At 38.9% G+C, this 25,154-nt stretch overlaps 1 protein-coding gene across 3 annotated transcripts in view; it reads left to right on the top strand.

Moving 5' to 3' along the window:
• Positions 1-24,605, top strand: part of LOC128687879 (BAG family molecular chaperone regulator 1) — a 39,925-nt gene extending 15,320 nt beyond the window's left edge. For 2 of the 3 annotated variants that reach the window (XM_053775442.2, XM_070083493.1), the window contains exons 6-7: positions 8,517-8,546; positions 22,575-24,605. In XM_053775442.2, coding sequence (XP_053631417.1) covers positions 8,517-8,546; positions 22,575-22,694 — 150 coding nt within the window. In that variant the 3' untranslated portion in view covers positions 22,695-24,605. The remainder of the gene's footprint in view (positions 1-8,516; positions 8,547-22,574) is intronic. The other variant, XM_053775443.2, reaches the window with a different exon arrangement.
• Positions 24,606-25,154: the final 549 nt, after the last annotated feature.

Genomic DNA, 25,154 nt, shown 5'->3' with positions numbered 1-25,154 from the left:
GCCTGATTTCAACTCCAGGTTTTAGTGACATTATAGGTGTCAATCGTTTCCTGATACTGTTACGTATGTTACACTTTTCAGACAAAACCAGGCCTGACAGAAGCGACAGGTTATATAAGATAAGAAATGTGTTTATGTACCTGAAACAAAAGTGCTGCATGTATTTTTATCCCTTCAGGAAGCTTGTTATTGATGAGTCCTTGATTTTATTCAAAGGAAGACTCTCATTCAAGCAATATATACCAAGCAAGAGGAAACACTTTGGTATAAAGCTATTTGTACTGTGTGATTGCAGAAGTGGTCTAGTTTTGGATATCATTGTGTACACTGGCAGTAGTACTTCGAGAGATACCATGAAGTTATTGGTATCTTTGGTGATGTGGTTCGAACAATGATGGAACCATATCTTGGTAAGGGGCATATGTTATTTACTGATAACTGGTACACAAGCCCCTTACTCAGTGATTTCTTGCGAGTGAACTTGACAGACGTGTGTGGCACAGTGCGCCGTAATCGTAAACATATGCCAAGGTTCGACGCTGGCACTCGCAGAGGTGAGGTGCAAGCCTTTGCTGCCAATGACATCATGGCATTTCGGTGGCATGACAAACGTGATGTCACATTATTGACATCAGTTCACCGAAACGAAATGGTACTTAGTGACAGGCACAACAGAGAGACCAATGAACCCATTCTAAAGCCTGCAACTGTCATGGACTACAACCTCAATATGCGCTTAGTGGACAAATGTGACATGCAGATTGGGTTTGCAGACTGTGTACACAAGAGTTATAAGTGGTATATAAAACTTTTTTTCCATCTTGTTGATATCTCTATGCTGAATGCTTATAACATATACAAGTTGAAGACCAACAAAACACCAAAATATGGTGAATTTTGCTTGTCAGTAATCAGACAAATAATTGCAAAGTACCAAGGAGCAACACCTGCAATAGACCAGCGCCCACGAAATTACCAACACACGTCATCTCGTTTCAGGCCTGGTGATCACTACCCCATGCAACTGCCTCCTACTACTGCCAAGAAAAATGCTCAGAAGAGGTGTTATGTATGTATGCATACCACAAAACGCCCACAAACACGCAGAGACACTTGTTTTATGTGTGAGGAGTGTCAAGTGCCCCTCTGCATATACTCATGTTTCAAAGAGTTCCACAAGCTGCAGCAGTTCTAGGAACGTGTTTAGTGACTGTACATATGTATATATATTATGGAACAATAGTAATAAACATTGTTTTGTATTGTTTGTTTGTGTAAACAAAGTGTATACACAAACTAATAGTGATAAAGTTTGTTCTGTTATTGTGTTGTAAACAATGAGTGTATATTTGAAGAATGCACCTTACATTGGTCTCACAGGCCACATAAGTTACCTGGAACAGAAAAATATTGAAAAATGCAAGAAACCTTTGAATTAGAGTAAATAAAAGAATACCGGGTGGGCGGCAGTCGCCACTGTTGCCGTACGCACGTCACTTTCTGCAAACTTTGCGGCTCTATATCTCGGTAAGTACTGATGGCAAAAAATTTTTTTAGGCTTAGAACACTCAGAAAAATATTCCTAACATTTTCATAAGAAAAAATAATTTTTTTTTTTCGAATATTTGGCGACATAGAATGACAGTTTCAGAGAGGGGCCTGAAACAGTCAAAGGATTAAAGATGTTTTAACCCAACGTTGCTCCACTTGGTATATACGAACCATACCCCCGGCCAGGATTGAACCCGCGGTCATAGAGTCTCAAAACTCCAGCCCGTCGCGTTAGCCACTAGACCAGCTAGCCACAATAAGATTCATCCAACTAGGTATATTTCTACACCATAGGAAAGTTAGCACAGGCACCTCTGTGACTAACTTTCCTATGGTGTAGAAATATACCTAGTTGGATGAATCTTATTGTGGCTAGCTGGTCTAGTGGCTAACGCGACGGGCTGGAGTTTTGAGACTCTATGACCGCGGGTTCAATCCCGGCCGGGGGTATGGTTTATTTGCAATCGTGTCATTACGATTTCTTGAGTCTTGGTATATACGATATTGTTCTTTCTATGTTTTTTAACTATTTTGATCTTCTACTGCTATGCACAAGGAATACTTTAAATATTACAGTTGTTTTAGAGTATAATACTCCCCAAAATTTTTAAATAAGCTGCATTAACTTTACTGGATTATCCTGGGTTAAACATATTTAGCCTTTGTAGCTAAATTCCACCTGGAGTATACCTGGGGAGGGTTTTGGAGGTTAACGCTCCCATGGTCCGGTCTGAGACCAGGCCTCATGGTGGATCACGGTCTGATGGACCAGATTGTTACTGCTGGCCTCACGTAAACCAACGTAAGAACTACAGCCCAGCTGATCAGGTACTGACTTTAGGTGCCTGTCCAGAACCTTCTTGAAGACAGCCAGGGGTCTATTAGTAATCCCCCTTATGTATGCTGGGAGGCAGCTGAACAGTCTTGGGCCCCTGACACTTATTGTGTTGTCTCTTAGTGTAGGTCATGTTGTCAGCATAGTTGCTGATCCCCCTTATATGTGTTGTATAGCATATCATAGTACCATCCATGTGCTTTATATAGAAGATCCCTTTTAGGCCGAGTGACTGTTTGTGTGACGTCACGGGATGCGCATGTGTACGTTCGTACCTCTGCCTCCCTCTCAGTCGGGGTGTAGACATAGGCAGGACAAGGCAGGCTGGGCTCCATCTCCCATTACCACAGTCTGACAATATAGCATTACCATCCAACAAGTGTGTCTACCTTCAACCCTCAAATCTCCTTTAAGAACCCCTACGACAATGTATGATGCTAAAATGATCTGATTTTACATTTTTAAGTGTATATTCTGAATCAGCATAGAAAATAGTACCCCTGATGTGATATTAAGGAATTTTCAAAATCCGGCCGAAAGTGGTGAAAAATTATTTTTTTGGGCAAAAAAACTTTTTCCCTCAAAATGGAAAATTGTCAGGATGACACTGTTTGTTGGGTCACTTGCTCCCTAGAAACATGAAAATATCCTGTATAGACAGCTTTCACAGAAGGTTATGAGAGTTTTTATAAAATAAATGTGCCATAAAAGGCACATCTCACATAGAATAATCAGACAAGAGAAAACAGCCTTGTATCATGCTAAAATGGCTTTTTTTTTATATTTTTAAGTACATATTCTTAAGTAGCATCAAAAATAGTTCATACAGTGCTGCATGGCACACAGCGCTAGGGTCATACACCACTGCAGGGCAACACCCCTTGCCCTGCAGTGCTGTATGACCATAGTGGGTTTGGTGCTTCTTTTTTTATTATAATAATAATAATGGGAGTTGTCACAGTTGCTCTTTGCTGATGACACTGTGCTCTTGGGAGATTCTGAAGAGAAGTTGCAGAGATTGGTGGATGAATTTGGTAGGGTGTGCAAAAGAAGAAAATTAAAAGTGAATACAGGAAAGAGTAAGGTTATGAGGATAACAAAAAGATTAGGTGATGAAAGATTGGATATCAGATTGGAGGGAGAGAGTATGGAGGAGGTGAATGTATTCAGATATTTGGGAGTGGACGTGTCAGCGGATGGGTCTATGAAAGATGAGGTGAATCATAGAATTGATGAGGGGAAAAGGGTGAGTGGTGCACTTAGGAGACTGTGGAGACAAAGAACTTTGTCCTTGGAGGCAAAGAGGGGAATGTATGAGAGTATAGTTTTACCAACGCTCTTATATGGGTGTGAAGCATGGGTGATGAATGTTGCAGCGAGGAGAAGGCTGGAGGCAGTGGAGATGTCATGTCTGAGGGCAGTGTGTGGTGTGAATATAATGCAGAGAATTCATAGTTTGGAAGTTAGGAGGAGGTGCGGGATTACCAAAACCGTTGTCCAGAGGGCTGAGGAAGGGTTGTTGAGGTGGTTCGGACATGTAGAGAGAATGGAGCGAAACAGAGTGATTTCAAGAGTGTATCAGTCTGTAGTGGAAGGAAGGCGGGGTAGGGGTCAGCCTAGGAAAGGTTGGATGGAGGGGGTAAAGGAGGTTTTGTGTGTGAGGGGCTTGGACTTACAGCAGGCATGCGTGAACGTGTTTGATAGGAGTAAATGGAGACAAATGGTTTTTAATACTTGACGTGCTGTTGGAGTGTGAGCAAAGTAACATTTATGAACTGATTCAGGGAAACCGGCAGGCCGGACTTGAGTCCTGGAGATGGGAAGTACAGTGCCTGCACTCTGAAGGAGGTGTGTTAATGTTGCAGTTTAAAAACTGTAGTGTAAAGCACCCTTCTGGCAAGACAGTGATGGAGTGAATGATGATGAAAGTTTTTCTTTTTCGGGCCACCCTGCCTTGGTGGGAATCGGCCAGTGTGATAATAAAAAAAAAAAATAATAATAATGCTGTTTAGAGGGACATCTAAACTATTATATTTGCATGCCTCTGACAAGACAGTGATAGTGTGAATGATAGTGAAAAGTGTTTCTTTTTTAGGTCACCCTGCCTTGGTGGGAGATGACCAGCGAGTTAAAAAAAAAAGTCTGTTGTATTGCTAGACTTCAATTTAGTTTATGCAAAGACAGATATGTGCCAACTGGTCTTTGTGCAACAAAATAAGCAGACAACACTTTCATATTTTACATTAAATAATTTTTTTATTATTTTTTATGATTAATGATCATATTCCTCTTAGAAAAACACTAAAAGTAAACTTACAGTGTATGATATCCTGTAATGCATTTAATATGCATATTTTGAACTTTTGTAATACACTTATAATTAAAAGAGGTTTGTGTTTAGCAGCCTTCCCCCCCCCCTCCCCTTCTTTAGTATAGCAATTTCTCCTCTCTGTGGATGAGCTTCTTAATTTCCCATAAGAATGCAGGAGAATGATTGTTAGGTGGGGGAGTGAGGGTAATTTCCCCACAGTAATGCATCCTTTAAAATGTGTCAGGATCATCTCTGTCTGTATTGTTATTCATGTAAAGCAATTATTAAAAAAATCTAAATTGTATGTACTAGTATGTCATTATTCTTTCATCTAAAGTGAATGATTTATCAGTTTTTCACTACTTGTATATTCTAATTGTAACAAACATTATATCAATTATCTATTTGATGGAAAACTGATGGAATTACGCTATCACAAATTTAGCAACCTCGGCGATATTTACAAATCGGCGATTTCGCCCGCTTTGAGCCCTATTTTCAGGTAATTCCGTTGTTCCAGTCGACCAAACTCATAATTATTTTTTTAGAAATCCATTTTTTCTATCGAATGAGTACAAGAAACTGCCCATTTACCGATTTCAACTACCCAATAACGTGGTCAGAAATTTGCAATTTGGCCAATTTCACGAAAATTAAAAAAATGACAATTTCAAAATAAGGTCCAGAATGAACAATGCAGACATTCCTGGCTCTAAAATAACATTTTCTTTGTTCATCAGTCATGTCTCCAAGCCCCTCTGATATTACTCTTGCTTTCTATTTTGAATTTTTATTCAAACAAAAAATAGAAGATTTACTGTTATGCAGACTACTGCAATACTGTAATAATTGTATAAATAACATCAACCCATTCATGACTCCATATTAGAATGGCTAGGTGGACATTTATTGGACAATGACATCATTTGTTTACTTTTGAACATCGGCAAAAATCAAACATTTCCCCTACTTTGAGCTCCATTTCCAGGTTCTTTTTATAGTAAAATCAATCAAAATCACATCTATTAACATAATATGTTTTCCATTCTATCAAATGAGACCAAGAAAACGAGAATACAACCATAAATACTATACGAAAATAGACCACAAAGTCGGCATTTTAATTAAAAAAGATGGTCGGAGTTTTTTTTTCTCATTATGCACTGCATGCTCCAGGATTTTTTTTATATGGTGCACACTGACCACACAGACCCATTCTCTCACATGTGGGCCTACCAGCTTTCTCCTACTTGATTTGAAGCCGCTAGAATTTATGAGTATATACATGTATATACGTCAAACACGGTACCTCGTAAGACATATATATTCAACCTCGACAGTCAAAGGGTTAATTGTGACTGCGAAAAAAGCCGCCATGGGCCCAAAGAAAATTCCTAGTGCCAGCAATGTGGTAAAGAAGGTGAGAAACATGATAGAATTCAAGAAAGAGATTGTAGAAAAATACGAAAGTGGCGTATGTTTAGCTGAGCTTGCCAGGATGTATGGGAAGTCGAAATCAACAATCTGTTCCATCCTGGCAAAGAAAGTAGAAATCAAGGAAGCTAAAGTCTTCAATTAAAGTATGTAATGTTCATTTATCATTAAAATCAGTCATTTATATGTATTTCTCATTGTTTTCTGTATGTAAAACTATAGTTATTCTTTAAAAAATGAAGTTTTTGTTAATATTTTTTGGTGTCTGGAACGAATTAATTGTACAGTATTTACCTTATTTCTTATGGGAAATATTAATTCAGTTTTCATACGTTTCGGATTTAGACTGACTTTCTGGAACGGATTAAGTATGAAAACCTGAGTTCCACTGTATTTTATCTTACATTTTTACCTTATGTTACCATGAATTTATACTACAGTTCCATTTTTTTTATATTTTATATTATACTGTATACATCAGACATCCTATTGATTAAATGGATAAAAATCTTGCACTTTTTAGTGTTGGAAATTATGTTGGGATACAGTATTTAAATTATTAAAGGGACATACACATGCATCACTTTGAAAAAAAATGCAAGTTTGATATTCAGAGGAAGGGTGTTATTAGGATTCTGTAAATTAGAAATACACTGTACATGGAAATCAAGGAGCAGATGTCTTAACTAGAGAAGCATATGTCAGAGAAAAGAAGTCCTTTTAATATTATAGTATGAATGGTTTATGATATTGTGAAGATAGCTAGGATGGGAGAATGAATTATGAAGAATTGCAATTTCACAGTTTAGAAAATATTGTACAGTATCACAAATGGGGCCTACATGGAGAAGATTGAAGCTAGAACAATTCTCTTAACAGGCTGCACATGGTAGGACAAGTAATGGGAGTGCATGCCACTGTGCATAAATTTGCAATAAATGTAAAAAAGAAAAAGAAAAACCAGTCACAGTGGCAGACATGAACATCAAGGAAAAAGTAATAGAGTTAGATTCTCTTTCAGCTTGAAATTTGATAAATGGAGCAAGATTGTTAAGAGCAATAATAAACGGTTGGAAGAGACTTTAGACTCATAAGACCAGAAAGTGACCAACATCATGTACATAGTGAAGCCAGAGAGAAAGACATGCACTCCACTAGCGAGAAATAGAACCTTTTAAAAGCATTCCATATGGAGGTTAACAAGTCCAGGGAATGAGAGTCCACATAGTAGGAAAAAGTTTGAGAATTCAAGTACATAGTATATTTCCTGGAAAGAGAACAAATTACAATCCCATAGAGGAGGGTAGGATTAAGAAAGATATAAGTAGGAATACAGAGATGAGGTAGTCTCTCATTAATCTTCTCTTTAAGAACAGTGAGAATACTGTATCATTAAGAGGAACGCTAGTAAAAAAACAGACTTTTTAAACACCTTTCATCTTACATCTAGTGTGTGGCAGTGCATTTTCAGTGAAGTCCTGAGAATGACAAAGGTGTGTAGAAGAAGAAAAAAAAAAGCCAAGAAAAGGATTGAGAGTTTTTAGTAATCCATTATAAACAAAAACACTGACCAGTTTTCATTTCTAATTTGTGGGTTAGTTGTGATGTAATTTTCCTTCAAAATTACATCACCTCAGCAACCCTATTAAGCCAGCTAGCCACTGTTGTATGCCCATGTTAATTATGTTTAAGATGTAACGCTACAGTAAGACATTAATACTATTAACTTAAATTAATATTTATCTGTCTTCTCACTGGTGTTTGTATGTGTGAATAAAGAACCTTGCTAGCATATTCATCACTGTTTTCCACTTTATATGATGGCATATAATAGATACAACAATGTAAATCACACCTAACACTTACAAAGCAAATGTACCAATGATTTCACTGTGTCCTCTACAATAGCGAGTCCTCTTACCATGGTGGCCATGGCGCTTCTGATTTCATTGTTCATAGTTATTGGAGCAGAGTTATGCTTGTGTTATCCTAGCTTCAATTTTGCTAAAATTTCAAATAGTTATTGCAGTTATCACCTCATGTTTACTAATTTTAATTGTGCAAAAGTTGATGGAATCTGAAGTTGCAGAGGCAGTTTGAAGCCACCTTAGAAGATATACTGTAATTTCACCAGTGAATCACCATGGTTTTACTAAGGACCATTCTTACCTTACAAATTTATTAATCTTTTTCTCAGTGTTCTACCACTGTGTATGTGTGGGCATAAGATTTCTAGTATCTTTTTTTTTTTTTGACAGTTTTTTTCCCAGTTTACTCTTGTGGCCCCTTGTTCTAGACTGATGATGTTAAGAGATCATTATCTATTTTCTTTTATCCTTTCATGTTATATGTGGTTATCATGACTTACGTTTTTCTTCCTATCAGCCAACAAAGGCCACTGGACCACGAGATCAGGTATGTTTTTGTTAGGTCTACTTTTGTTTTCATCATTGTGTTAAGGAAAGTTTCTAATACAATAATAGTCAACAGTGTAGTTCTGTATTATAAATGTACACTGAAGTGAGGAATTTCAGTGTTGTCCGCTGTAATATTTTTGTTTACCTATAAAGTGGTGGTGCAATGAAGAATATTAATAAGCAATTCCATATTATTTAAATTCATATCTAGATGAATGAAAATGAAAATGTTTATTTCCTTGTAAAGCTTACAATGTGTGGTTTACATGTTATAAAATATTAATTACAAAAAAGGCCACTAGCATGCCTAGGCATTTCGGGCAGACTAATCCTAATTCTTACTCCATAATTGTACCAGTCAATGTATAAAGAAATTTGCTGTGGTATGAGGGGCAGCCACAGAATATCTGTGTAGGAGGGACTTAGAGATGCCATTCTGATTGTTTTGAAGCTGAGTTGTTATATATATTTGGAGGCCTTGGCCACCCCCCCCTCCTTCATGGTAGCCAGGAGAATGATGCCCTTCTGTGTCCATCAAATTTGATCATATTTTTCATGACTTATGTATTTATGCTTTTTACAGTGATATTAATGCTGTAATAATAAAATAAAATAAAGTACAGTGGAACCCCGGTTTTCGTATGCCCCAGCATTCATCCTCTGTAAGCCATGCATATTGTAAGAGGTGACTTAAATGCCAGAAGCAAAGGGCTAGTAACTCCCTTCTCTTGTATATATGCATTATTAAATTTAAAACGAGAAACTTTTGTTTTTCTTTTTGGGCCACCCTGCTTTGGTGGGATACGGCCAGTTTGTTGAAAGAAGATATATATATTTAACCTACTGTATAGTACATGTACATTTTTTTTTTTTTTTTTTTCAACAAGTCGGCCGTTTCCCACCGAGGCAGGGTGACCCAAAAAAAAAAAAAAAGAAAGAAAATCCCCAAAAAGAAAATACTTTCATCATCATTCAACACTTTCACCACACTCGCACATTATCACTGTTTTTGCAGAGGTGCTCAGAATACAACAGTCCAGAAGCATACACATATAAAGACACACAACATATCCCTCCAAACTGCCAATATCCCAAACCCCTCCTTTAAAGTGCAGGCATTGTACTTCCCATTTCCAGGACTCAAGTCCGACTATATGAAAATAACCGGTTTCCCTGAATCCCTTCACTAAATATTACCCTGCTCACACTCCAACAGATCGTCAGGTCCCAAGTACCATTCGTCTCCATTCACTCCTATCTAACACACTCACGCACGCTTGCTGGAAGTCCAAGCCCCTTGCCCACAAAACCTCCTTTACCCCCTCTCTCCAACCCTTTCGAGGACGACCCCTACCCCGCCTTCCTTCCCCTATAGATTTATATACTTTCCATGTCATTCTACTTTGATCCATTCTCTCTAAATGACCAAACCACCTCAACAACCCCTCTTCTGCCCTCTGACTAATACTTTTATTAACTCCACACCTTCTCCTAATTTCCACACTCCGAATTTTCTGCATAATATTTACACCACACATTGCCCTTAAACAGGACATCTCCACTGCCTCCAACCGTCTCCTCGCTGCTGCATTTACCACCCAAGCTTCACACCCATATAAGAGTGTTGGTACTACTATACTTTCATACACTCCCTTCTTTGCCTCCATAGATAACGTTTTTTGACTCCACATATACCTCAACGCACCACTCACCTTTTTTCCCTCATCTATGATTAACCTCATCCTTCATAAATCCATCCGCCGACACGTCAACTCCCAAGTATCTGAAAACATTCACTTCTTCCATACTCCTCCTCCCCAATTTGATATCCAATTTTTCTTTATCTAAATCATTTGACACCCTCATCACCTTACTCTTTTCTATGTTCACTTTCAACTTTCTACCTTTACACACATTCCCAAACTCATCCACTAACCTTTGCAATTTTTCTTTAGAATCTCCCATAAGCACAGTATCATCAGCAAAAAGTAACTGTGTCAATTCCCATTTTGAATTTGATTCCCCAAAATTTAATCCCACCCCTCTCCCGAACACCCTAGCATTTACTTCCTTTACAACCCCATCTATAAATATATTAAACAACCATGGTGACATTACACATCCCTGTCTAAGACCTACTTTTACCGGGAAGTAGTCTCCCTCTCTTCTACACACCCTAACCTGAGCCTCACTATCCTCATAAAAACTCTTTACAGCATTTAATAACTTACCACCTATTCCATATACTTGCAACATCTGCCACATTGCTCCTCTATCCACTCTATCATATGCCTTTTCTAAATCCATAAATGCAATAAAAACTTCCCTACCTTTATCTAAATAATGTTCACATATATGCTTCAATGTAAACACTTGATCTACACATCCCCTACCCACTCTGAAACCTCCTTGCTCATCCCCAATCCTCCATTCTGTCTTACCTCTAATTCTTTCAATTATAACCCTACCGTACACTTTTCCTGGTATACTCAGTAAGCTTATTCCTCTATAATTTTTACAGTCTCTTTTGTCCCCTTTCCCTTTATATAAAGGGACTATACATGCTCTCCGCCAATCCCTAGGTACCTTCCCCTCTTTCATACATTTATTAAACAGAAGTACCAACCACTCCAACACTATATCCCCCCCTGCTTTTAACATTTCTGTCATGATCCCATCAGTTCCAGCTGCTTTACCCCCTTTCATTTTACGTAATGCCTCACGTACCTCCCCCACACTTACATTCTGCTCTTCTTCACTCCTAAAAGATGGTATACCTCCCTGACCAGTGCATGAAATTACTGCCTCTGTTTCTTCCTTAACATTTAAAAGTTCCTCAAAATATTCTCGCCATCTACCTAATACCTCCATCTCCCCATCTACTAACTCCCCTACTCTGTTTTTAACTGACAAATCCATATTTTCCCTAGGCTTTCTTAACTTGTTTAACTCACTCCAAAATTTTTTCTTATTTTCATTAAAATTTCTTGACAGTGCCTCTCCCACTCTATCATCTGCTCTCCTTTTGCACTCTCTCACCACTCTCTTTACCTTTCTTTTACTCTCCATATACTCTGCTCTTCTTATAACACTTCTGCTTTGTAAAAACCTCTCATAAGCTACCTTTTTCTCTTTTATCACACCCTTTACTTCATCATATATATATATATATATATATATATATATATATATATATATATATATATATATATATATATATGTATATATATATATATATATATATATATATATATATATATATATATATATATATATATATATATATATATATATATATATATATATATATATATATATATATATATATATATATATATATATATATATATATATATATATATATATATATATATATATATATATATATATATATATACATATATATATATACATATATATATATATATATATATATATATATATATATATATATATATATATATATATATATATATATATATATATATATATATCTATATATATATTTTATTTTTATTTTTTTTATTATCACACTGGCCGATTCCCACCAAGGCAGGGTGGCCCGAAAAAGAAAAACTTTCACCATCATTCACTCCATCACTGTCTTGCCAGAAGGGTGCTTTACACTACAGTTTTTAAACTGCAACATTAACACCCCTCCTTCAGAGTGCAGGCACTGTACTTCCCATCTCCAGGACTCAAGTCCGGCCTGCCGGTTTCCCTGAATCCCTTCATAAATGTTACTTTGCTCACACTCCAACAGCACGTCAAGTATTAAAAACCATTTGTCTCCATTCACTCCTATCAAACACGCTCACGCATATATATATATATATATATATATATATATATATATATATATATATACAGTGGACCCCCGCATAACGATGGCATCGCATAGCGATTTTTCCGCATAACGATTACTTTTATCGGAAAATTTTTGCCCCGCATACCGATTAAAAACCCGCATACCGATTTTCGTCCGAGACGCGTCCAATGTGCCCTCAGCCAGCCTCACATGTGCCGCTCCGTCCCATTGTTTACCAGCCAGCCTCCGCGGTAACATCCAAGCATACACTCGGAATATTTCGTATTATTACAGTATTTTCGGTGCTGTTTCTGGAAAATAAGTGACCATGGGCCCCAAGAAAGCTTCTAGTGCCAACCCTACACCTCAAAGGGTAAGAATTACTATAGAGATGAAGAAAGAGATAATTGATAAGTATGAAAGTGGAGTGCGTATAGCCGACCTAGTCAAGCTGTACAAGAAACCCCAATCAACCATCGCTACTATTGTGGGCACCAGAAAGACAATCAAGGAAGCTGTTCTTGCCAAAGGTTCAACTGTGTTTTCGAAACAAAGATCGCAATTGATGGAAGATGTTGAGAGACTCTTATTGGTGTGGATAAATGAAAAACAGATAGCAGGAGATAGCGTCTCTCAAGCGATCATATGTGAAAAGGCTAGGAAGTTGCATGACGATTTAATTAAAAAAATGCCTGCAACTAGTGATGATGTGAGTGAATTTAAGGCCAGCAAAGGTTGGTTTGAGAGATTTAAGAAGCGTAGTGGCATCCATAGTGTGATAAGGCATGGTGAGGCTGCCAGTTCGGACCACAAAGCGGCTGAAAAATATGTGCAGGAATTCAAGGAGTACATAGAAACTGAAGGACTGAAACCTGAACAAGTGTTTAATTGTGATGAAACAGGCCTGTTCTGGAAGAAAATGCCAAGCAGGACCTACATTACTCAGGAGGAAAAGGCACTCCCAGGACATAAGCCTATGAAAGACAGGCTTACTTTGTTGATGTGTGCCAATGCTACTGGTGATTGCAAAGTGAAGCCTTTATTAGTGTATCACTCTGAAACTCCCAGAGCGTTCAGGCAAAAGAATGTCCTCAAGGATAATTTGTGTGTGCTGTGGAGGGCAAACAGTAAGGCATGGGTCACTAGGGAATTTTTCTATAACTGGTTACACCATGCATTTGCCCCCAATGTGAAAAATTACCTAACTGAAAAGAAATTAGAACTTAAGTGCCTCCTGGTGTTAGACAATGCCCCTGGTCATCCTACAGACGTGTCAGAGCGACTTTATGGGGACATGAGCTTCATTAAGGTGAAGTTTTTGCCTCCTAATACCACTCCTCTCCTGCAGCCCATGGACCAGCAGGTTATTTCCAACTTCAAGAAACTGTACACAAAAGCTCTGTTTGAAAGGTGCTTTGTAATGACCTCAGAAACTCAACTGACTCTAAGAGAGTTTTGGAGAGATCACTTTAATATCCTCAATTGTGTAAACCTTATAGGTAAGGCTTGGGAGGAAGTGACAAAGAGGACCTTGAACTCTGCTTGGAAGAAACTGTGGCCAGAATGTGTAGACAAAAGGGATTTTGAAGGGTTTGAGGCTAACCCTGAGAATCCTGTGCCAGTTGAGGAATCCATTGTGGCATTGGGAAAGTCCTTGGGGTTGGAGGTTAGTGGGGAGGATGTGGAAGAGTTGGTGGAGGAGGACAATGAAGAACTAACCACTGATGAGCTGCTAGATCAACTTCAACAGCAAGAGGCCACACCTGAGGAAATTGCTTCGGAGGAGGGGAGAGAGAAATTGAAGAAGTTGCCTACTTCAAAGATTAAGGAAATCTGTGCAAAGTGGCTTGAAGTGCAAACCTTCATGGATGAAAATCACCCTCACACAGCTATTGCAAGCCGTGCTGGTGATTATTACACTGACAATGTTGTGAAACACTTTAGGCAAGTCATAAAGGAACGAGAGGTACAGGCCACTATGGACAGATATCTTGTGCGAAAGAAGTCCAGTGACTCTGAAGCTGGCCCTAGTGGCATTAAAAGAAGAAGGGAAGTAACCCCAGAAAAGGACTTACTACCTCAAGTCCTAATGGAAGGGGATTCCCCTTCTAAACACTAACACACTCTCTCCCCTCCTCCCATCCCATCAATCATCACCAGATCTTCAATAAAAGTAAGTGTCATTTAATTGTGCATGCCTTTTTCAGTTTGTGTGTATTAAAATTAACATTTCATGTGGTAAAAAAAATTTTTTTTCATACTTTTGGGCGTCTTGCACGGATTAATTTTATTTCCATTATTTCTTATGGGGAAAATTGATTCGCATAACGATTATTTCGCATAACGATGAGCCCTCTTGCACGGATTAAAATCGTTAACCGGGGGTCCACTGTATATAGATATATATATATAGATATATATATAGATATATATATAGATATATATATAGATATATATATAGATATATATATATATATATATATTTTAAGTCGGCCGTCTCCCACCGAGGCAGGGTGACCCAAAAAGAAAGAAAAAATCCCCAAAAAGAAAATACTTTCATCATCATTCAACACTTTCACCTCACTCACACGTAATCAGTGTTTTTGCAGAGGTGCTCAGAACACAACAGTTTAGAAGCATATACGTATAAAAATACACAATATATCCCTCCAAACTGCTAATATCTCGAACCCTTCCTTTAGAGTGCAGGCATTGTACTTCCCATTTCCAAGACTCAAGTCCGGTTATATAAAAATAACCAGTTTCCCTGAATCCCTTCACTAAATATTACCCTGCTCACATTTCAACAGATCCTCAGGTCCCAAATACCATTTGTCTCCATTCACTCCTAACGAACACGCTCATGCACGCCTGCTGGAAGTCCAAGCCCCTCACCCACAAAACCTCCCTTACCCCTTCCTTCCAACCTTTTCGAGGACAACCTCTACCCCGCCTTCCTTCCCCTACAGATTTATACACTCTCCATGTCATTCTACTTTGATCCATTCTCTCTAAATGACCAAACCACCTCAGCAACCCCTCTTCAGCCCTCTGACTAATACTTTTATTAACTCCACACCTTCTCCTAATTTCCACACTCCGAATTTTCTGCATAATGTTTACACCACACATTGCCCTTAGACAGGACATCTCCACTGCCTCCAACCGCCTCCTCGCTGCTGCATTCACAACCCAAGCTTCACACCCATGTAAGAGTGTTGGTACTACTATTGTACTATCATACATTCCCTTCTTTCCCTCCATAGATAACGTTTTTTGTCTCCACGTATACTTCAACGCACCACTCACCTTTTTTCCCTCATCAATTCTATGATTAACCTCATCCTTCATAAATCCATCTGCCAACACATCAATTCCCAATTAGTATCTGAAAACATTCACTTCTTCCATACTCCTCCTCCCCAATTTGATATCCAATTTTTCTTTATCTAAATCATTTGATACCCTCATCACCTTACTCTTTTCTATGTTCACTTTCAACTTTCTACCTTTACACACTCCCAAACTCATCCACTAACCTTTGCAATTTTTCTTTAGAATCTTACATAAGCACAGTATCATCAGCAAAAAGCAACTGTGTCAATTCCCATTTTGTATTTGATTCCCCATAATTTAATCCCACCCCTCTCCCGAACACCTTAGCATTTACTTCTTCTAAAACCCCATCTTTAAATATATTAAACAACCATGGTGACATTACACATCCCTGTCTAAGACCTACTTTTACTGGGAAGTAGTCTCCCTCTCTTCTACACACCCTAACCTGAGCCTCACTTTCCTCATAAAAACTCTTTACAGCATTTAGTAACCTACCACGTATTCCATATACTTGCAACATCTGCCACATTGCTCCCCTATCCACTCTATCATATGCCTTCTCTAAATCCATAAATGCAATAAAAACTTCCCTACCTTTATCTAAATACTGTTCACATATATGCTTCAATGTAAACACTTGATCTACACATCCCCTACCCACTCTGCAACCTCCTTGCTCATCCGCAATCCTACATTCTGTCTTACCTCTAAGTCTTTCAATTATAACCCTACCGTACACTTTTCCTGGTATACTCAGTAGACTTATTCCTCTATAATTTTTACAATCTCTTTTGACCCCTTCCCTTTATATAAAGGGACTATACATGCTCTCTGCCAATCCCTAGGTACCTTCCCCTCTTTCATACATTTATTAAACAAAAATACCAACCACTTCAAAACTATATAACCCCCTGCTTTTAACATTTCTGTCATGATCCCGTCAGTTCCATCTGCTTTACCCCCTTTCATTCTACGTAATGCCTAACACAACTCCCCCACACTCACATCCTGTTCTTCTTCACTCCTAAAAGATGGTATACCTCCCTGGCCAGTGCATGAAATTACCGCTTCCCTTTCTTCGTCGACATTTAAAAGTTCTTCAAAATATTCTCCACCATCTACCCAAAACCTCCATCTCCCCATCTACTAACTCCTAATTTCTTGACAGTGCCTCTCCCACTCTATCATCTGCTCTCCTTTTTTGCACTCTCTCACCACTCTCTTCACCTTTCTTTTACTCTACATATACTCTACTCTTCTTATAACACTTCTGCTTTGTAAAAACCTCTCATACACTAACTTTTTATCTTTTATCACACCCTTTACTTCATCGTTCCACCAATCACTCCTCTTTCCTCCTGCACCCATCCTCCTATAACCACAAACTTCTGCCTCACATTTTAATACTGCATTTTTAAAACTATTCCAACCCTCTTCAACCCCCCCACTACTCATACTTGCACCAGTCCACCTTTTTTGCCAATAGTTTCTTATATCTCACCCGAACTTCCTCCTCCCTTAGTTTATACACTTTCACCTCCCTCTTGCTTGTTGTTGCCATTTTCCTCTTTTTCCCATCTACCTCTAACTGTAGCTACAACTAAATAATGATCCGATATATCAGTTGCCCCTCTATAAACGTGTACATCCTGGAGCCTACCCATCAACCTTTTACCCACCAATACATAATCTAACAAACTACTTTCATTACGTGCTATATCATACCTTGTATATTTATTTATCCTCTTCTTCATAAAGTATGTATTACTTATTACCAAACCTCTTTCTTCACATAGCTCAATTAAAGGCTCCCCATTTTCATTTACCCCTGGCATGCCAGATTTACCTACTACTCCCTCCACAACATTTTTGAACACTTTAGCATTGAAATCTCTGACCACCATTACTCTAACACTTGGTTCAAAACTCCCCATGCATTCACCATTTCCCAAAATCTCTCTCTCCTCGACACTTCTCTCTTCTCCAGGTGCATATATGCTTACTATAACCCGCTTTTCACATCCAACCTTTATTTTACTCCACATAATCCTTGAATTAATACATTTATAGTCCCTCTTTTCCTGCCATAACTTATCCTTCAACATTATTGCTACTCCTTCTTTAGCTCTAACTCTATTTGAAACCCCTGACCTAATCCCATTTATTCCTCTCCACTGAAACTCTCCTGCCCCCTTCAGCTTTGTTTCACTTAAAACCAGGACATCCAGCTTCTTCTCATTCATAACATCCACAATCATCTCTTTCTTATCATTTGCACAACATCCACGCACATTCAGACTTCCGACTATGACAATTTTCTTCTTCTTTTTTTTTTATAGTAATTATCACTTGAAAAGGGGTTACTAGCCCATTGTTCCCGGCATTTTAGTTGACTTTTACAACACGCATGGCTTATCGAGGAAAGATTCTTATTCCACTTCCCCATGGATATAAAAGGAAAAGTAATAAGACCAAGAACTATTAAGATAAAATCAAAGAAAACTCAGATGAGTATGTATAAATAAACATATACATGTATGTGTAGTGTGACCTAAGTGTAAGTAGAAGTAACAAGACGTACCTGTAATCTTGCATATTTATGAGACAGACAAAAGACACCAGCATTCCCAAGATCATGTAAAACAATTACAGGCTTTCGTTTCACACACACTTGGCAGGACGGTAGTACCCCCATGGGTGGTTGCTGTCTACCACCTACTACCTACATATATATATATATCTATATATTATTATTTTTATTATTAACACACTGGTCGATTCCCACCAAGGCAGGGTGGCCCGAAAAAGAAAAACTTTCACCATCATTCACTCCATCACTGTCTTGCCAGAAGGGTGCTTTACACTACAGTTTTTAAACTGCAACATTAACACCCCTCTTTCAGAGTGCAGGCACTGTACTTCCCATCTCCAGGACTCAAGTCCGGCCTGCCGGTTTCCCTGAATCCCTTCATAAATGTTACTTTGCTCGCAATCCAACAGCACGTCAAGTATTAACAACCATTTGTCTCCATTCATTCCTATCAAACATGCTCACGCATGCCCGCTGGAAGTCCAAGCCCCTCGCACACAAAACCTTCTTTACCCCCTCCCTCCAACCTTTCCTAGGCTCACCCCTACCCCGCCTTCCTTCCACTACAGACTGATACACTCTTGAAGTCATTCTGTTTCACTCCATTCTCTCTACATGTCCGAACCACCTCAACAACCCTTCCTCAGCCCTCTGGACAACAGTTTTGGTAATCCCGCACCTCCTCCTAACTTCCAAACTACGAATTTTCTGCATTATATTCATACCACACATTGCCCTCAGACATGACATCTCCACTGCCTCCAGCCTTCTCCTCGCTGCAACATTCATCACCCATGCTTCACACACCCATATAAGAGCGTTAGTAAAACTATACTCTCATACATTCCCCTCTTTGCCTCCAAGGACAAAGTTCTTTGTCTCCACAGACTTCTAAGTGCACCGTGGATGTACTGAACAGGGAGTAAGTTTAGATCTGTGAAGAGTGGGGGGGGGGGTGTTGCCAGGGATGGGATTTAGTGATTATTCTTACTGCGGCTTTTTGTTGGGTTATTATTGGCTTTAGGTGTGTTGCTGCAGTTGATCCCCAAGCACAAATAGCATAGGTGAGGTATGGATAAATAAGTGAGTGGTATAGCGTGAGAAGGGCATTTTGCTGCACGTAGTATCGTATCTTTGATAGGATCCCAACCGTTTTGGATACTTTTTTGATTATGTGTTGGATATGGGTGCTGAAATTTAGGTTGTTGTCGAGGTATAGGCCTAGGAATTTGCCCTCATTATGTCTGGCAATTAGAGTGTTGTCAATCTTAATGTTAATTTGCGCAAGTCCTGCTCTGTTACCAAACATAATACGTGTATATATATGTATATATATAGCAGGTTTTGTCAGTGTTAAGCGTAAGTTTATTGGCTATCATCCAAGTTGATATTTTGATCAGCTCCTCGTTAACAATGGTTTTGAGGGTGGCAAGATTAGGGTGAGAGATGACATAAGTCGTGTCGTCAGCAAAGAGAATGGGGTTCAGGTGTTGGGATATGTTTGGAAGATTATTGATGTATATGAGGAAGAGCAGGGGACCAAGGACACTTCCCTGCAGAACTCCAGTATCAAGTGGCCATGTTGTTGAGGCTGTGTCTTTAATGGTGACATACTGATACCTATTAATAAGGTAAGATTTGAAATATGCAAGCGCATGACCTCTTATACTATAATGGTCAAGTTTGTGGAGTAGGATGCCGTGGTCTACTGTGTCAAAAGCTTTTCTTAGGTCAATAAAAATTCCTAGTGGATATTCCTTATTTTCCAATGCTATGTAAAACAGATCTAGCATTTTTATGATTGCATCATTAGTGCTTTTATTTTTCCTGAATCCAAATTGGCAGGGGCTGAGTATGTTTTGTGTCGTTATAAATTAATATAGTCTCCTGTGCACGAGTTTCTCAAAGATTTTGGATAGCAATGGTAAGTTTGATATTGGCCTATAGTTGTTTAAATCTGTAGGGTCACCACCTTTATGTATTGGTGTAACCCTTGCCATCTTGAGTAGTTTTGGGAAGGTGCTAGTTTCTAGTGACTTGTTAAAAAGTAATGAAATAGCATGCGAAAGGACATGGGCCGCTCACTTGTACAATAATGGTGGGACATGAGACAGATTCCCTGAGTTATTTTTAAGTGACTTTATAATCTCAGTGACTTCTGTGGGCTCAGTTGGTGCAAGATAGAAGGAATTTGGGAAATTCCCATCTAGGTAGTCCCCGGCATGGTTGAGAAGAAGTCGTTTATCTTGTTATCTGTGTCAGTGGGATGCAGTGGTGTTTCATTAGGTTTAGTTAGGACAATATTCTTGTTTTTTTTCAGTCTGTGGGTCCCTAGAATCTGAGAGAGTGTTTTCCAGGTCTTTTTTATATCTCCTCTTGTGTCAGTGAATCTGCTGGAGTAGTATAGTTGTTTGGCTTTCTTTATTACTTTGGTGAGAACTGATGAATAGTGTTTAAGAATATCTTTGTGTATTAAGTCCTGTCTACATTGCTTTTCATATTGGTGTTTCTTATCAATGGATTTCAGAATGGTGCTGGTTAGCCATGGGCAACCAAGCCGTTTGTTTGTGATGTTTCGTTTTTATAGGACAATGTTTGTTGTATAGTCTAAGTAATTTGTTACGAAAAATGTCTGTCCAGTCATCAGTACCATTGGCCTTGGAGGATTCTGTAGGCCAGTCAACAGTCTCTAGGTCAGCTGTGAAATTCCTTATTGAGGCCTCGTCATGGAGTCTAAATGAAACTTTGTTGTATTCAAGTGGTTTACTAATGTTTGTCAAGAGGAAGGTAGGGTAGTGGTCTGTAGTGCTATCTGTGATTATCCCTGATTTAAGGGGGGCTAGTATATTGGTCCATATGTGGTCTATTATGGTTGCACTTGTCTCAGTGAGCCTGGTTGGTTTAGTTATTGTTGGTATGAGAAGTGTGTTGTTCATATTGTTGATGAAATCAGTTACAGGCTGATCATCTAGTAGGCCAAGGTTGATGTTGAAGTCTCCAGCTAGACGATGAGGGGAAGAGGGTGAGCGGTGCACTTAGGAGTCTGTGGAGACAAAGAACTTTGTCCTTGGAGGCAAAGAGGGGAATGTATGAGAGTATAGTTTTACCAACGCTCTTATATGGGTGTGAAGCATGGGTGATGAATGTTGCAGTGAGGAGAAGGCTGGAGGCAGTGGAGATGTCATGTCTGAGGGCAATGTGTGGTGTGAATATAATGCAGAGAATTCGTAGTTTGGAAGTTGGGAGGAGGTGCGGGATTACCAAAACTGTTGTCCAGAGGGCTGAGGAAGGGTTGTTGAGGTGGTTCGGACATGTAGAGAGAATGGAGTGAAACAGAATGACTTCAAGAGTGTATCAGTCTGTAGTGGAAGGAAGGCGGGGTAGGGGTCGGCCTAGGAAAGGTTGGAGGGAGGGGGTAAAGGGGTAAAGGAGGTTTTGTGTGTGAGGGCCTTGGACTTCCAGCGGGCATGCGTGAGCGTGTTTGATAGGAGTGAATGGAAACAAATGGTTTTTAATACTTGACATGCTGTTGGAGTGTGAGCAAAGTAACATTTATGAAGGGATTCAGGGAAACCGGCAGGCCGGACTTGAGTCCTGGAGATGGGAAGTACAGTGCCTGCACTCTGAAGGAGGGGTGTTAATGTTGCAGTTTAAAAACTGTAGTGTAAAGCACCCTTCTGGCAAGACAGTGATGGAGTGAATGATGGTGAAAGTTTTTCTTTTTCGGGCCGCCCTGCCTTGGTGGGAATCAGCCAGTGTGTTAATAAAATAAAATAATAAAATGTAAAAAAAATGTAGATCTACTTTTGGAGCACTATGCATGTGACATAGATCTGCTTGGACAGTTTAAGGGTTAATACATGATAGTGCAAATGTATTATCAGGCTTTTATATTCATTTAGAAGTGAAAAAAGCTATGATTCACTTTACAATGATATTTGCTTTACAGTGGTAGCCTGGAACCTAACCTGCTGTATAAGCGGGACCCTCCTGTTTATTGTTGAATTTGCAGTAAAACTGTGAAATATGTTTGTATAGGGTATATAATTGGGAAGAAGCAAGTGTTTATTTATGAATTTTCAGAAAAACACTGTGAAATATAATGGGAAAGAAGTGATCATACCTGCTCAGACTCAGTGAGGTTGCTTTAAGTGAGTCTTCACTACTGTGAACTACATATTTTTTCTGAGTCGTCTAATGATAATGATAATTACTTACAAAGTGTTTGGCCTTTACACCTGTGCACTTTTGTGCACAGTGGGAAAAGGGTTGTATAATTATTATTACAGGAAAACCAGACCCCAGCAAGGCAAAAACGCAAATCGGTTGTCAAGAGAATCCAACAGTTGATGGAAAAATCTGACCAAGTTCATGAAAACATCAATCAACTTAGACTTAAATATAACTAATAATACAACATGATTGCTGTGATTTATTTCCAGAATATAAGAGCAGGGAGCAAGTTTGTTTGCATTGCAGATGTAGCTAGCTAACAATATTTTCCATAATCAGCTGTGTACAATATTGGATGGAAGAAATCTCAATATTAATAGGATGGTTTACCATATTTTCCCACTTCTAGAGAGAGTATTTGTTTTCTTGTATTCAGTGAAGTTCATATACAAGTGTTATTATTTTTTTGAAGAATAGCTAGTTAAACATACATGTAAGTTAATGTACAATGCCAAAATCATTTCTTGAATTTTTCCACCTTTGTGATGGAACATAATTTTCAAGTGTTTAAGTGGTTTGAAAGTGGAATTATTTTTTAACAGCACATATTAGCTGCATGTTACTTTTTTTTTTTTTTAACTCAGTGGCTGTCTCTCACCAAGGCAGGGCGACCCAAAGAGAACACATTTGTGTTGCCATATATACACTTGTAATGGAAGGATATTTTCCATTGTAGTTGCAATATGTACCTGCAAGTTATTATTATAATGGGAATATTAGTTCTTACATTATTCTCTGTGGTGTTAATGTAGTTATATGCCAGTTACAATCCAGAGCCGGAAATCATATTTTTCTTCCCTAATCCCCTTAAAGGAGGTGCTGTGATGCCAGTGAGGGGATCTTGATCCAAGGAGTCAAACCTGTCTTTCATTCCTTTGATCAAACCTGATTGCTTCCCATCCCCCAGGTGCTTTATGACCCCTGTGGGTTTAGTGCTTCCCATAATAAAAATAATAATACTCTTGATGTGTACAATAATATAGATTAATTATTCACTACTATTCTAGTACCACAATCATCACTTAACATTCAGTCTGTTATAATGAGTACCCATTTTTCCAGGAAGACTTCCAGATTGCAAATATTTTCTTTCTCACAAATAATGCAGCTTGAGAAAGGTGAATAATTGTTAGTACCATAAAAACAATCAGCAATATTTAAATTATGTTTCAACAATTTAAATTGTTTCTTAGTAAGTATTGTTCCTATTATGTATAGTAAGACTTCAGTTATACAAATGGATTTGGATGAGCTGTTATCCAAATACAGCCTCTCCTCACTTAGCGATGTACTCGTTTACTGACGCCTTGGACTTACGATGGGCTCTCTAACCAGTATTCATACGTAAATAATAATGTACGTATATTAGAGCTGATTGTAGGTAGTAGGTTGGTAGACAGCAACCGCCCAGGGAGGGACTGCTGTCTTGCCAAGTGAATGTAAAACGAAAGCCTGTACAGTGGACCCCCAGTTTACGATATTTTTTCATTCCAGAAGTATGTTCAGGTACCAGTACTGACCGAATTTGTTCCCATAAGGAATATTGTGAATTAGATTAGTCCATTTCAGACCCCCAAACATACACGCACAAATGCACTTACATAAATACACTTACATAATTGGTTGCATTGGGAGGTGATCGTTAAGCGGGGGTCCACTGTATTTGTTTTACATGATGGTAGGATTGCTGGTGTCTTTTTTTCTGTCTCATAAACATGCAAGATTTCAGGTACGTCTTACTACTACTTCTTACACTTAGGTCACACTACACATACATGTACAAGCATATATATACACACCCCTCTGGATTTTCTTCTATTTTCTTTCTAGTTCTTGTTCTTGTTTATTTCCTCTTATCTCCATGGGGAAGTGGAACAGAATTCTTCCTCCGTAAGCTATGCGTGTTGTAAGAGGCGACTAAAATGCCAGGACCTAGGGGCTAGTAACCCCTTCTCCTGTACAGAATACTAAATTTAACTTTCGTTTTTCTTTTTGGACCACCCTGCCTTGGTGGGATACGGCCGGTTTGTTGAAAAAAAAAAAATTAGAGCTGATTTCCTCTATTCTGTTTATTTCAATATACAATACACTAATGTATAAACATTTAGAAATATACCAGAAATGTTATAAAATGTGCAAAGGTGACATTAAAATATCAAAGATGGTTGACACAAACTCACTACCATTGTAGTATACCCTCTTCAAGGGGGGCTCCTTGGCATGGTGATAGGGCTCTTGGTCTGAGGAATTAGACCTGTCGGTCTCCTTCCTCAGACCGAACCTAATTACCCCCCAATCCCCCCTTCCCTATTCCATCCTCCCCATCCTCCCCTTTTCCCTTTCCTCCTCACCCTCCCCACCCATCCCTTTTGCCCTTCCTCTTTTTGGCCTTTGGGATTTTTCCCACAGGCACGCTAGTTCCTAGGTAGGGGAAAGGGTACCGGGGTCCATCCCATTCCGTTGAGGTTCTTGGCGGTGGCGTAGTTTGCCGTGGAATCTGGATCGCCTGGGGATGTCCCGATCCCTCTCCGGTATTCCGGAGAGTGGCTTTGGGTGTCTTTCGGGTGACGGGTGTATCTCTGGAAGCCACCTTTCGGATTCCGGGGGTGGTGGCCGAAGGAGGTATGCTTTGTGGC

Source organism: Cherax quadricarinatus, chromosome 10 (assembly GCF_038502225.1).
Source record: "Cherax quadricarinatus isolate ZL_2023a chromosome 10, ASM3850222v1, whole genome shotgun sequence".
Taxonomy (NCBI): Eukaryota; Metazoa; Arthropoda; class Malacostraca; order Decapoda; family Parastacidae; genus Cherax; species Cherax quadricarinatus.
This window is presented reverse-complemented; position numbering and strand designations above follow the sequence as displayed.